This window comes from Vespa crabro, chromosome 1 (genome assembly GCF_910589235.1).
Source record: "Vespa crabro chromosome 1, iyVesCrab1.2, whole genome shotgun sequence".
Lineage (NCBI taxonomy): Eukaryota > Metazoa > Arthropoda > Insecta > Hymenoptera > Vespidae > Vespa > Vespa crabro.
Window position 1 is genome coordinate 4,803,671 of NC_060955.1, and position 14,675 is coordinate 4,818,345.

General features: G+C 36.6%; 1 protein-coding gene and 1 non-coding gene across 5 annotated transcripts in view; one reads left to right on the forward strand and one right to left on the reverse strand.

Moving 5' to 3' along the window:
* Nucleotides 1-648: 648 nt before the first annotated feature.
* Nucleotides 649-722, reverse strand: Trnat-agu. Its single transcript has one exon. It is a non-coding gene; the product is annotated as a tRNA-Thr (tRNA).
* Nucleotides 723-5,299: 4,577 nt separating this feature from the next.
* LOC124432664 (LIM/homeobox protein Lhx3) overlaps nucleotides 5,300-14,675 on the forward strand; it is a 36,057-nt gene continuing 26,681 nt past the window's right edge. For 2 of the 4 annotated variants that reach the window (XM_046981720.1, XM_046981723.1), the window contains exon 1: nucleotides 5,300-8,369. In XM_046981720.1, coding sequence (XP_046837676.1) covers nucleotides 8,093-8,369 — 277 coding nt within the window. In that variant the 5' untranslated portion in view covers nucleotides 5,300-8,092. The remainder of the gene's footprint in view (nucleotides 8,370-14,675) is intronic. The other 2 variants (XM_046981718.1, XM_046981719.1) reach the window with 2 other exon arrangements.

Sequence of the window (14,675 nt, forward strand, 5' to 3'; positions counted from 1 at the left end):
AATATGTCGTACTTTTTTAATAAGCTTATAGTTACAGGAATCTTTTTTCCCCAGAAGAATTTCCAGGAGAAAAGCACACCCAATACCAGCATATCTCGCTATCAGTTAAGTCACCCTAAACTGGCTAGAGATCTAATTCAACTGACACCTTAATAGCAACTCTCTAAGACCGTTGGAGCTCTTTGCACGGTCTTCCTGGAGAGGGATGAAAATATAAGGGTGGTTAGCCCTGAGACGCATGGGGCGAAGACAATTGAATTTCATGGGGGCTTGCTCGCTTAACCATCTAATTGGTTTGTTCGTGTTACTTAAATTATATAGAATGTTCTTTTACAGACGAACCACAACCATGATAACTTCAACGTTCTCAGATTTCACCCTTTTTATATCTACTTGATATATATATGTATATATATATATATACTTATTGAAAAAATAACATTACATTAATTGTTTATATATAATTTATATTAGAACGTTGCTATTAAGTTAATTTTTATAAAATACAATTTTATCTTTTATATTCATTATTACGAATAACTCATATTTACGTATAGATAAAAAAATAAATTTAAAGAGATAATTAAAGAAAATAAAAAGAGATGCTTGCCATACAATAAAAAAAATATCGTACATTAAAATGTACAAAGGCCCCGGAGGGATTCGAACCCTCGATCTCCTGTTTACTAGACAGGCGCTTTAACCAACTAAGCCACGGCGCCAGTTGCGAAATAAATTTTCATATTTTATTTTCTATTATTTTATATCATCAGATATAATCTGCTTTTTAATTAAATTATATAATTATTATACTGATTACTAGATACTTGCTATATTTCATAAAGAAAAAATTTAATATCACAAAGTTCTCATATAAATTGAATCTTTTACGTTCTTTACTTTTTTCTAATGAAGAATTTTAAAATAATGTTACTTTGAGCATAGATTACAAGACCGAGTTCTCTCAAACTTGGAAGTTTAAACGGATATGTAGATACATAATTAAAAACGACCAGAAAAAAAAGCTTCATTTCTCCCAAGAATGATTTAATAAATAATAAATAAACTTCGTAAGTTTCATTCAGATTTTTCATTAGTCATTGTTACCAAAGGGACGCTCATTCGATTTTCTTCCTTTCAAGTTCTTATTTACACGTGGAAATGGACTTCGTTTGAGAGACATCATAATCAAGGCCTTTATTGAGATAAAGTAATATTATATTCCGTTTGCAGTTTCAACTGAACATTTCTCGTATATCTCAATTTAATCGTCAAAGAGACTGCTCCATGCGTTCGGATTTCAACCTTTTGTCCGACGATTTGGCTTTGAATCCGCAAAAATCACGAATGACACGTAGCCATAACGTGATTTGAAAGATATATATGATAAATCTAGAAATGCAATTAAATTTTTGTTAAAGTTATTGGAAATAATAAAAGAGAAAATTATTTTATTAAAAAAATTTATAAAAATTATAACATTATCTTTATTGTTATTACAAATAATTGTCAAATTTTTTTGTTGATCTTTGTGAAATTAAATTTTACAAACACATAAGTATTCATTTCTTTAAATCCATAAAGTATCATCCTTCGTCCGAAATAAAGTTTATTTAGTTTCGCGTACCTATTTCACTAACAAAACGTAATAAATAAGAATCAAATTTCGCGTTAAGGAAGAAATAAGAGAAAGAAAAAGAAAAGAAGAAGGGAATAAATGAATGAGAGAGAGAGAGAGAGAGAGAGAGAGAGAGAGAGAGAGAGAGAGGAAGTCTTGAAAATAAAACAATGACGAAGGATGAGAGACGAAAAAAGGATAGGAAGAAAGGGAGAGAAGGACGTGCGAGCATAAATGGAGCAAAAGAAGTTAAAGAAAGGATGGAGAAGAAGAAATTCACAGGAAATTCGGAGAAAGTCTAGGTCTATAAGACGAAGAGGATAAGAATAAGAATAGGGATGAAAAAGGGAAAGAGAAAGAGAAAAAGTAAGAGGAGGAGAAGAAAAAGAAGAAGGAGAAGAAGAAGAAGAAGGGAAAATATATATATATATATATAGAGAGAGAGAGAGAGAGAGAAAGATGGAGATGGAGGAAAACGTCGGGGCGAGGTTGGATGAACGAGAGGAGAAGCTTTTTGAACATCGTAAATTCTCGCGAATAGCTTCGAGTAAAATATAGAGATAGCCGAGCTCTGCATATGTCATCGTTTCTCCTTCTCGCACGCGTTTAACTCACCTATACACACACGCAACACGTGTTACACATACACGTGTCTTCAGCTACATTGAACACTATAGTACTCCGAGGGAAACTACGGGGAGGTTGAAGAAGACAGGATGTATATGAGAAAGAGAAAGAGAAAGAGAACAAATCGTGCTACCTTCTCGTATAGAAAGAAAGAGAAAGAATGAAAATGTATAGAAGTCCGCGACCGGTGAAGTGAATTGAAAAGGACGGAACAAGATGCGCGACGTTACTAAATTATATTTTCTGTTAAATCGTACATTAACATAAGTGGACTTAGAGAACGTTTAACTCATCTCGAATTTCTCAATTTTCGATTTATCTTCTTTATTTAATTTTAATGTAATGAAATATATATATTCGGATTAAGTCTAATATCAATGATGTCACGTAGCCGTTTCGTACGTATTTTTCTAATATATGTTCGAATGGAAAAAAGAATAGTTGAACAGTGAAAGTGTCCTTTTGAAATTATACGAATACTTCATAAAGTGGAAATATACAATTATGCTGAAAGTAAAGATATATATATATATATATATATATATATATATATATATATATATGTAGAGAGAGAGAGAGAGAGATTCGAAAGAGAGACAGAAAATCGAAATAATTTCGAAAAGAAAAGAAAGACAAAAGAGGGAGAGAAAAAAGATGGTGGAAAGGGAAAAGAAAGAAGGGGGATAGAGAAAAAAGACAAAAAAGGAAAAAAATATATATATATATAGAAAAAAGGAAAAGAAAAAGAAAGAAAAAGGATTGCCTTTTAAAGGGAAATAAAGTTGGCGGCGTACGCGAGGGCCGCGGGTGTTCCGTCGAGCGCAGACAGTGCAAAGCGGGCGAGACCTTCCCGGTGGTAAGCTCGAAAAGCTCGAAAAGCCCGAAAGAGAGTGTCACGTTTCCATGGTAACTTGGTGGGGCGACTCCGCCTCTAGAGTCGCTGGTTCGATATCCTCTCGTTTCCCTTCCTACGCTACAGAGTCAGCGTGCTCCACATTTTTCCAACACAGGCAAAAGTAGTCGGGCCCCGAACGTGTACCATTTTCTAACTGGAAAAGGAAATAGAGAAAAATAAAAATCTATGAAACCCAAATACGAACGAACGTATAACTTTTTCACATAGTTCCCAACGAAAAGTTACTAAGAAGTTGAAAAGTTTAAAGGTGAACAATTGTTATTATTGCATTTCTATCGTTTCATTAATAAAATTCATAAGAAATAATGTAATAATGTAGATCTGGAAAATACGAAATACGTCGAACTAGCTAATTTCTCAGACGAATATATGTATGTATATGATTTTCCTTCAGGATTATATCGCGAGTCGTTCAAAACGAAATTCAAGGTACACATACTTATATGTATATTTGTACATATATATATGTATGTATATACGTATATAGTTATATATATACATACATATATACATGTATATATATATGTATATATATATATATATATACACATGAGTGAAAGAGACGCATGCGCAGAAAAGGCGTCTACGTATGGATAAATACCCACACCATCCACGATGGCGAACGTATCCGATTAGAGAAGAGAAAACACGTTCGAACGTTTTAAAATTCTGATGGAACTCGCGAATATTCAGCAACTCGTTAAACGAAAAACACCTTTTTTTTCGAGATCTACCTCGCGAAATGTACCTTTCAAAATTTTTTTTTCTCCTAACGCGTAAAGAGAAAAATAAAAAACGTTCGTCGATTTGTCGAAAACAGATTTGACGGACCATTACGGAGAGTTCTCTTTTTCTGTTGATAGATGTATAGAATTTTGAATTTTCGAGTTTTCCTCTCTATCTGGAGAACGTGGCGTTAAAACCCGAATCTGTCGATATCTCGATCAGGCTGGGCTATGACGGCAATGGTTGGATGTCGAAGAACGTAGGTTTAATTTCGTTGAGTGCATCCAATGGATCGACTCAACGTGCAAACATATATGTGTGTAGGTATATACGTATTGAGGAGTATACATGTGTATATATACGGAAGCATTAACGTGGAGACATGCACATAGTTACAAGCATATATATATGTACGTATGTACGTACGTGAACGAATAATGGAGAGAAAGAACAGAGAAAGAAAAAGAAAGAAAGAGAGAGAGAGAGAGAGAGAAGCTCGTAGCAGTGATTCACCTAGGTACAATAAAAATATGTCTCCTTCTTTCGAACCCCGGACAGAGTCAACCCTTGTCGAAAAGGAAAGCGAAGAGAAGACTTAAACAACCCCCGTACTGAACTGGTGGTCGAGGGATGTGCTTTCCAAAACGGTCCATGCCCGCCATTATTGACTATCGGTCTTAATTAGGGCGATAGTATCTTCTTCTATTCCTTTACACAACCTTCCGCATCCCTAAAATCCCATAGAGTCTATTTCTATCGTACGGTTATCACATCATTGGTTCATTTCGTTCTCCAACGAGTGATTCTTTTTCGATTATAATAGAATAATAAAAATAAAATGAAAAATATTCTCCAATATCTTTTACATTTTTGTCAGGATAGTCTGGAAAAATTCATTCGTCTTATGAATGATAATAAAACGTAATAATTATGACAGAAATAAAAGAAAAAAAAAACAAAAGAAAAAAAAAAGAAAAAAAAAAGAAAAAAAAAACAAAAAGAAGAAAAAAACAAAGACAAAAAAAATAAAGAACATAATAACATAATAAATTTGTATAAACTATACTGCCTTATCCGTCCGTCTTATTAAACGAGCAATTCATCGGTTGATCCTCGCGCCGCAAATCATCGAAAAATCTTATCCTCGGACGCTATATAGTTACGTTCTCATCTTTCGTGAGCACGCTAGAGAAGGAAACCGATGAGGATGAAGAGGATAAGGAAGAGAAAGAGAAGGAGGGTGAGGATTTTGAAGCGCAGGCGTAACAGGAACCTCCCCCACCAAGCGTACTAGTATATTATACGTATCTCTCTTTTGCCTTGGCGCGATACGATTCGAGGCGGTCGCGTTGGTATAACTGGTGGATGGTAGTAGGGTGGAAACCTCCCCTCCAATACACTCACACACGAAGAAACACCTACACCTTTAGAGAGGCTCTCCACTCTACCTTCTCTGTCCACGCATCCCTCTGGATTCCCTCTTGCTTTCTCGGCAGCGTCGACTACGTAGCCAAGGAACATCGCGAATCCTGGACGTTTCATAGTGTCGTGCCCGCGGATTACCTTTCGTTCTTAATTAAAATCGTATTCGCGATCGAATATTATTCGATTAGATTCGATCTAAGATCTTAACCTTCAACATCGAATTTAATATTAAAGTGACTTCAAGAAAGACAACTATATAAATAAGCGAATTGGATTTGTCGTCAAATTTCCAAAGAGAAATTGGAAGACTGATATTAGCAGAATGTCCCGAGGATCGTGCTTACGTCGTTCATGAAGACGTCCTCGTTGAATCGTTCGAGTGATTTGCGATCGGCGTAAACGAGACGCATCCCGAGAATTCCGATCGTCCTCAGCGTAATTTCAATTCCCAGTCGGACTACCCAACAAGGAGGAACCAAGGAGTTGCTTCTTCTTCTTTGTGCAGGATGTATAAGAGAATGATATTAGCGATCGTACGCGAGAAACCGTGCTTGGTGACTAGTCAATGGAATCAGCCAGTGTCTTCGATGGATAGCTCATCTCGAACGGGTTTGCCTCTTTCTCCGTGAGAGTGAGGGAGAAAGAAAAAGAGAGAGAGAGAGAGAGAGAGAGAGAGAGAGAGAAAGAGAGAAAGAGAGAGAGAAATAGAGAGAGAGAGAGAGAGAGAGTGAGAGAGAAAGAGAGAGAGAGAGAGAGAGAGAAAGATAGCTGGTCCAGGAACCAGCGGAATTCTCCTTCTCGTTTCTTACGTCGAGTCAGCGAGTTCGATCACGTTCGGGTTTAACCGTCGGACCTAAAGCCAAAAGAAGATTCTCCAAAGGGAACGCCGACTAGATATATCCCGTAAAGCTATCGCTTTACCGACCGATTCCCGAGCTTTTTTCTCGACCTGGCATGCACCGTTTGTATCAGACCTGGGCCACATTTACATCGACGCGCGTGTAAAAACCGAGCCGTCGCTCGCTCGACGCCAAAGATCGAGGGGAGGCTACGTTTCGCAAGCCACGAACGAGATAGATCCTTCCGATCGAGTTGGACCCTCGAAAGCCTAGCCGATCGTTCTCCTGTATTTCGTCGATTTCATCTTCCTTGAAATTCTTTAGGAATATATATATATATATATATATATATATATATATCAGGGATTATATTTATTATATACTAAAAAAGACAAGAAAATAAAAAGAAAACAAAAAGGAAGAGAAGAAGAAAAATAGAAGAAAATGGAAGGAGATCTTTGTTAAATTGAAAAACATGATCAAACGAGAACGAGCATAAGGTTGATCTCCCTCGTTGAGATTGGTCGTAAAGGAAAGAAACAAAAAAAAAGAGATCATCTCGATCTGAAAACGGCATGTTCAAGGTTAAGTCGAGATAAACCGAGACCTGTGGACAGTAGTACCGATAAGGAGTCGGATCGTTGCCACGAAGTCTGCAAGAGTAAAAGAGAGAAACGACGAGTGTGTCGTTGGCTTTAGGCCTGGAAGGACTAACGTCGATACTCTTTTTCATTTATGCTTTTTCGATATTCGCATTTAATCTATAATTTTTCGTTTATATTTCGTGCAAGGTGATAAAACGAAATTGTTAAATCACGATGAATCTCGAAGAGGATGCTTTTGCAAAACAAAGAGAGAAGACGAAGAGAAATAAAAAGATTCGCGAAGGATCATTTCGACGTGAGATAAATAGAAAGATTTAAGAAGAAATCGCCAAAAAGATCTGGTTTTATGGAATTCGATATACGAAAAGAGTTTAAAACTTTCGACGTGACACGTCGATTCGTTATAGAGTTTCCCGAAAGGTGACGATTTGTAATTAGAACGCGATAAAGATTCAAGCACGTGTAAATACTACGTGTAATATTTCGTTCATTGACGAGGACGATTCAATAGTATCGATCTTTAAAGATATTAATAGCTAATATGTCTGACATTACTAACTTCGAGATTTCACATAAGGATTTATAGATTAACTATTTTGTTTTTTGACAAAAGTGATCAAGGACGCGTACGTGTGTATATAAAAAATCGTAATCGAAGAAACTAATCGATGAAAATTATTGAGCGATAGTGCGATCGAGTGCCTCTCGACGATCATTTTGATTACCAAAGACTGGCTACCAACTACACGGTTACCGTCGCACAGTGATCAACGGAATCTTACCGGCGGAACGGACGATACGGTACGACGATTAGAAGAAAAAGCATTGATTTATTTATTAGACTCGATAAATCATCGTATACCTTTTTTTCTTTTAACAACAATATAATTACATAATTGGATTAGTGATAAGTGAGAAGTGACAGTGCCGAAATCGGATCACGTGTGTAGACTCGAATAAAAGTAAAAAAGCTCACGATCGAAATATCTATCTCTAACTATCTCTAACTAGGTAAAAAAATAAATTGATAAAAGATTTATTTTCTTCAAATTATATGAGTGATTTTCAAATTGATAACAATATTATTTAATTGTTTACAAAATTGGAAGTAATCAAAGTCGATTAAAATATAGAGATATAATAAAACGAAAAACGATATCGAGTGAATAGAAATAAGATATTCTAATTTGATAGCTCGATCGAGGATATACTTAGACTGGAGCTGTATTTGCCATACGCACCACTGCCGGGGGGTGGTGAAATCCTCCCGGCAGTGAGCACGGGTGCTGCTTCAGGTGGCTGTCGTCCGGTGCTATTGGGTGGCATCGATTTGTCGATGTCGGCAGCGGTGGAACCGGTTCCGACGCTACCAACGCTACCGACGAGCGGACTACCAGCTCACAATTCTCTCCATCATCCGCCCGGAGGTCTGGCCTTGCCACCCTTGGCTTCGGCCTCAGTTATGATGCCACGTCCACCACCGGGTACCACCATGCCACCTCTTGGTCCATCCTCTTTGCCGCAGGCTCATCAAGATACCGGAGACCTAGCGGACACTCCGCCCAATCCTGACGTCCTCTTAGCTCTTCTAGCCAGGAATAAAAACTTGGAAGGTAGGGGATGTATGATAAACACCGATATTTAAATAATTTTTTTTTCTTTCTTTCTCTCTCCCTCTCTCTCTCTCTCTCTCTCTCTCTCTCTCTCTATCTCTTTCTCTTTTTTTCTAGTTAATCATTTCGTCAGTCTATTACTCTTATTGATAATTCAGTAATAAATATGTTTCAACGATTATCGTAAATTTTTATTTTTGAATGTTCTTTTAAGATTTATATTGCTGCGATAATAGAAATTCTAAGGCAATTCTTACAACAAGAGAGGACACTGATTTAAACGTGCTTTCGTTATCGTTCATTTTTGATTAAAATTGTTTCTACACTTACGATCTGACGTAATATGATCGATATTACTTGAATTTCTAACGATATCTTTGAAAATCGAAAGGAAATGAAATAGTCATAAAATATATGTCGGGATCGGTTTTAATTCTAAGATTGAAACATACCGTAACATACTCGGAGTAGATTAATAAAGACTACTCGAGATAAAGAAGTCCCAGCCACGATGACGCCGCTATCGCGGCCGCTCTTACATTATCGGGTCAAGTTGAAATTTTTTTACCGCGTTAAACACGAACGGTGGCTGGCAAGTTTTCGATAAGCCGAGTCTCGATTTTTGCGATCGATAAGATTAATGCCTAGTGTTAGTTAACATTATAACCACATTTAGAATCTACTATAGCGTGCATTTTATCAATTATAAAAAAGCTATTACGAGTATTGTATAATATTATATCTTTCGTGTAAGTTCGAATATAGTTATCAGATATTTCTTTTCTTTTTTTCTTTTTTTTTTTCTACTAAATGATAACTTTGCATGTTCTTTTATATTTGTTCACCGTGTTCCTAATTAATGGTTGTTAATTCAAAAATTCTTAAACCGAATGTTCAAAATTTATACTAATTTCATTTTATTCCTTCGAATCTAAAAATATCCAAAGATTTATCTACATTGATCTTTTTTCGAAATAAACAATAAGAGTCTAAGAGAAAGAGAGAAGAATGTAGCACCCATAACTTCACGTTTTACTTCCTATTGTCTATTCATTTTCACGAGCATCGCGTCTTGTCTTGTCGGGCCCACACATAAATGCACTACAATTGTAGGAGTCTCTCGCATGCAACAGATTACTCCTTGTGCATAATGCACAGCTTTCGTGCAATCCCTTGCGCCTTCTTCTCTCTCTCTCTCTTTCTCTATCTCTCTCTTTCTCTTTACGAACGATACACGTGTAAACACATGTGGCGTACTTTACGAGTACTACGTAAAATCACAGAACATTGAGGTATATATATGTATGTACTTACGAAACGTGCTCATGATGCTATTGTCTCAGATTTTATCCTCGTTTCCCTTTCTCTTTCTCTCTCTCTCTCTCTCTCTCTCTCTCTCTCTCTCTCTCTCTCTCTCTCTCTGTCTGTCTGTCTGTCTGTCTCTGTCACAGTTTACCATCTGTCTAAAACTCCGATAATCTTCTCTCCTAATTTCACTTTATACGGCAGTCATCCCTACCTCTCTCTCTCTCTCTCTCTCTCTCTCTCTCTCTCTCTCTCTCTCTCTCTCTCTCTCTCTCTCTTGGTTTCTCTCGATTTCGGTGAGTAGAGCAAGGTCGAAGGACTCCTTAATTATGAAAGTAAGTTCGACCGAGGTACGAGCTAGCTCGTATAACTGCATTATAAGAATCAATGAACTCTTAAATCTTCTTATTAATGTTTAAAGATATGCGGATATATCATGCGGTTCAATAGTTCTTAAGGAATTTAAAGAAAATGAGAGATTGAAAAAAGACATGTAATTATTCTTTTTTTTTTCTTTTTTCTTTCTTTTGCATGTTCTAAATAATAGGTAATAACTTAAAAGTATTAAAGGGTTAAGAAAAAAATAAAGATGAGGGATCTAAAAGGACTTGACTTTTGTCGAAGAAAATAAGCAGCGAATGTTTCTCACCACGGACTGATAAGGTTTTTCTTAATAAAAAATGTCACGATAGTGGTGTTGGTATATATTTTAATAAGTTAAGTGCCACACCAGGTCGGTCTCTTCGTTGCTGTTGGGTCGGTTTAATCATGTAAGAGTGTTTAATCATGTAAAAGTGTTCAGAGGCTTGGCCACCCTCTAATCAATACGCTATTGCTTCGGGCGGGATAGTTAATGTGCTTAAGCCTAAACCCGAGGCGTTACATACAACATAGCTACTACGTTGTCGTCGGCAGTAAAAGTGACATAAATGTGTAATGCTTGTTTTATATGAACTACATATATTGTGATGAGAATAAAGAAAATATCAAAATAATGTAAAGAAAATTCGAAGAATTAAATAATAGATATAATTCAAAAGATGATATATTCATTATAATGAATATAAACAAGGAAATAGATATTAAAGAATGAAAAATAATGATTATTATTATGTAAACGTATTAATGAGAGATGAGAAGTTCAAAAAATAAGGGTGAGCATTGAAATTCGTGGGAGCCATAAAACGTCGTTGTAGTCATCGTCGTCGAAGAAAAAGGAGAGAGTGAAAGAAAGAAAGAAAAAAAAAGTATAGGGATGGAGAAATGAGGAGAGACGTTGGCTCGAACGACAAGAAAGCGACCGATGAGAACGTCAAGCATCCCCTCCGTAAATGGTAACCATAGGAAACGCCGGCTCATGGCGAATGAGGGCTGGATAGGACAGGGAGGATGGGTGGTAGGGGGTGAAAAGAAAATGGCGGCTGGTTACAGCGCTCGAGGCATTCACTTTCAGAGAAGGAAAAGCTACCGGGAAAATGAGGATGAAGGTTGCTACCTTTGTTGCGGCCGAACGAATCGGCTTTGCCCTACTGAAAGGGCTGAACTTTAAAGTTCTACGAGGGTTCGTGCGCGCGCATGAATATAAATACATATGCAGATAGAATCTCTTGCCCACACATACAGATAAAGTAATTGTGTCTCGCGTTTTTCGAAGCAGTCAAAATTGATGATTGGATGAGTTGATCCTATTACAGAAACGAAGAAGTTTTAGAATTATGACAGACTTTAATCTCTTCGCGTCAATTTTTCGCACAGAATCTTACAGGAATCGTAACAAAGTATTCTTTATGTTAGATTTCTACTGGAAAAGTTATAAGCTCGATAAAAAAAAAACTGCATTAATATTTCATTCGATATCGATCTTTAAGAGTTTCTCTGGTTCATCGATCGCAAGATATTCGACTGAAAGATTATTGCGAAAACGTGAAGAGATAAAAGAGAGAGAGAAAGAGAGAGAGAGAGAGAGAAAGAGAGAGAGAGAAAAAGAGAGAGAGAGCTTTTGGCCAGCTATATTTTTCTTCGTGGGAAACTCGTGAACCAAGAGGAAATTACTTTCCAACTCGAAACTTTCTACGCTCCGCGGCTTTTTTTATTTCTTTTCTTCTTCTTCTTCTTTCATTTTTTTTCTTTTTTTTTATGTATATATATATATATATATACCACGGCCACGTTAGTATCACCCTCGATCGAGAGAACCGTACGAGTCCATCCACTTTTTCCCGTTCTGTTTTCGACCTCTCCTCTACTTCTTCTTCTTCTTCTTCCTCCTCCTCCTCCTCCTCCTCCTCCTCCTCCTCCTCCTCCTCCTCCTCCTCCTCCTCCTCCTCCTACTGCCCCTGCCTCCTCCTCTTCGTTTTCTCGGCACGACTTCGCTTCGTGTCGGTGGTCACTCGCTTTTGATACATCGCCACGGTAACATCGTTAAGCCTCTATTATCGACCTTTTATAGGGAGTGCGTCTCGTTGCGTAAAAATTATTGACGCCATATTATATCACCGCTATCCATTGAAATAATGTTCTAATATTATTAATGGGCATAGCTATTTTCATCGTCTGGACCATAATTCTTCTTCTTCACCTGCACGTACTTTTGTTATCTTCCTGCTACATGCTTTTTTTTTTAGGGTATCTTGTAACATGTGGGAATTACTTTATCGATGAATACTGGGACAATGAAAAAATTTCATATAAATATGTGTGCCATCGTATAAACGATTAAATTAGTTATTAATTATTAAATTTGTTAACAGTATATACTTATTAACTAAATCCCAAATTTTAATCTTCGGAATATACTTTGAAAAATGAAAAAAATGTATAAAAATTAAATATACATATATTCTTATTATATATATATATATATATATATATATATATATATATATATATATATATATATATATATATACATATAATAGTAATAAATTTCTCTTATCATGCTATAGAGATTTGTTAGAACTTTAATGAACTAGCTAATATGAGACACAGAGAGAGAGAGAGAGAGAGAGAGAGAGAGAGAGAGAGAGAGAGAGAGAGAGAGAGAAATAAAAAAGCTAGTTTTAAAAGAAAATCATTAATATTATTCATTCCATTAATCGGAACATACAAAAAAAAAGTGTAATAGATATAGATACGATATAAATAAAACAAAAATAATAAAATCCTTAACGCGAAGAACCCGTCTGACTTTTTACGTGAGGAGCTGGCGTATGACACGCGTCGGGCTTTGATATCGTGTTACGGCAGGAAGTTATAACTCGGAAGTATCATAGTGTTTCGAGCAAAAAAGTCGTTCATTTTTATTTTTTTTATTTTTTTTTTGTTCTTTTTTTTTCTTTTAACCTCGTGTGAATATCCTAAGTCAATCGGTCTCTCCCTTTCAAACGGTCAATAAAAAAGTTAAGTAGGTATATACTAGAGAAAGTACGTGTAGGATCGATAGGTGAATCCTATTACCAAACGTAGAGGGAAAAAAAGAAGAGAGAGAGAGAGAGAGAGGGAATAAGCAATTCCCTCGTTTTGGAAAGGAAACCTAAGACCGTAAAGAACGTGTAAAATCGGTAAAACGCTTAATTCGACAACGTGGACAATCGCAAAGGTAACGCTTAATCGTTTCCGAACAATCTAAACTTAAAGTAGAACATCTCTCTCTTCAATGACGATAAATCGTTCACATTACGATAAGAAACTCTCGAACCTCCATACCGATTGTAAGCAATGATTCGATATAGATGACGTTTGATAAGATTAAGAAAGGAAAAAAAGAAGAAGAAATCTTTTTCTCTGAAACAAATAGAGCATGATTAACGCTCAAGACAACCGGATGTTCATATAATAAAAAAAAAAAAAAAAAAAAAAAAAGAAAGAGAACTGGAAAAAAGAGGATAAAAAAAAGAATGAAGATTATTTTTTTAACGATTTAATGTTTTTGCAAATGATGTGATGTCGAATGTTGATCGATCAATGTATTCCTTCAAATTGACATATCTTTCGAAATACATCAAAATTCTTAACTCGATAAATAAGATTCACATAGATCAGATGAACTTTCCTCGAACGGCACATACATACATACAATTACACCCACACACACACACACATATATATATATATAAAAGATAGGAAAAATAATAATAATAATAATAAAGAAAAAAAAAAAGTATTACAAAAGGGTGGGTCGAAGTGGGAATTTGATGGAAATTCAAACAAAAGTCTGTACGTTGAGCTATCGGTAATCCGAAACTAAAAGTTCCAAGGACACACCGACGAAGGTGGATGAACGTGGAATAGAAGGGGGTGGCGAACGTATACGAGGGGGGTTGCTCTTCTGGGGGGTTGCTTTCGCGCTTTGGATCTACTCTTGTACGTGGGAACGCGCGACAACATAGGCCTCGTCCATAGGGTTCTTTTCCTTGGAGGCGTAACGCGCGTACGGGATCATTTTGCGGCTTGATTTTTCGTTGGGCTCGTATTTGAAGGAGGGTGCGTTTCCGTCGAGTGACCGCGTGCGGTTAGACATAGAATATACACCCGTTTTGCGCTGCTCACTTCTCAGCCGGTCACGTGACTCCTTCTGCTCTGAAACATACATTCTCTCTCAGTCTCTCTCTCTCTCTCTTTCTCTTTCTTCCTTCCTATGTTTGCCGAACATAATCACATGCGCCGCGGAATATAATGGCTTACGTCGGGACACGCGTGTTTCCCTTCCATTGTGGGCCGAGTTTACACGATCGGAGATTAAGTGGCTCTTGATGGGAACTAAACTACGCTCTTAGAACGTGTTTATGTACCTATAGTTACAAAACCACGAGGGTAGTCGAAAAATAGAGAGAGAGAGAGAGAGAGAGAGAGAGAGAGAGAGAGAAAGAGAGAGAGAAAGAAAGAAAATAATAGAAAAGGTTTCGACTTCGTTGTGTATTCTGCAATTGTATCCTAACGTCAATAGAACGAGTTTGATGATTTATTATCACGGGGCTGTGATTACTTTTCACTCGTGATTTC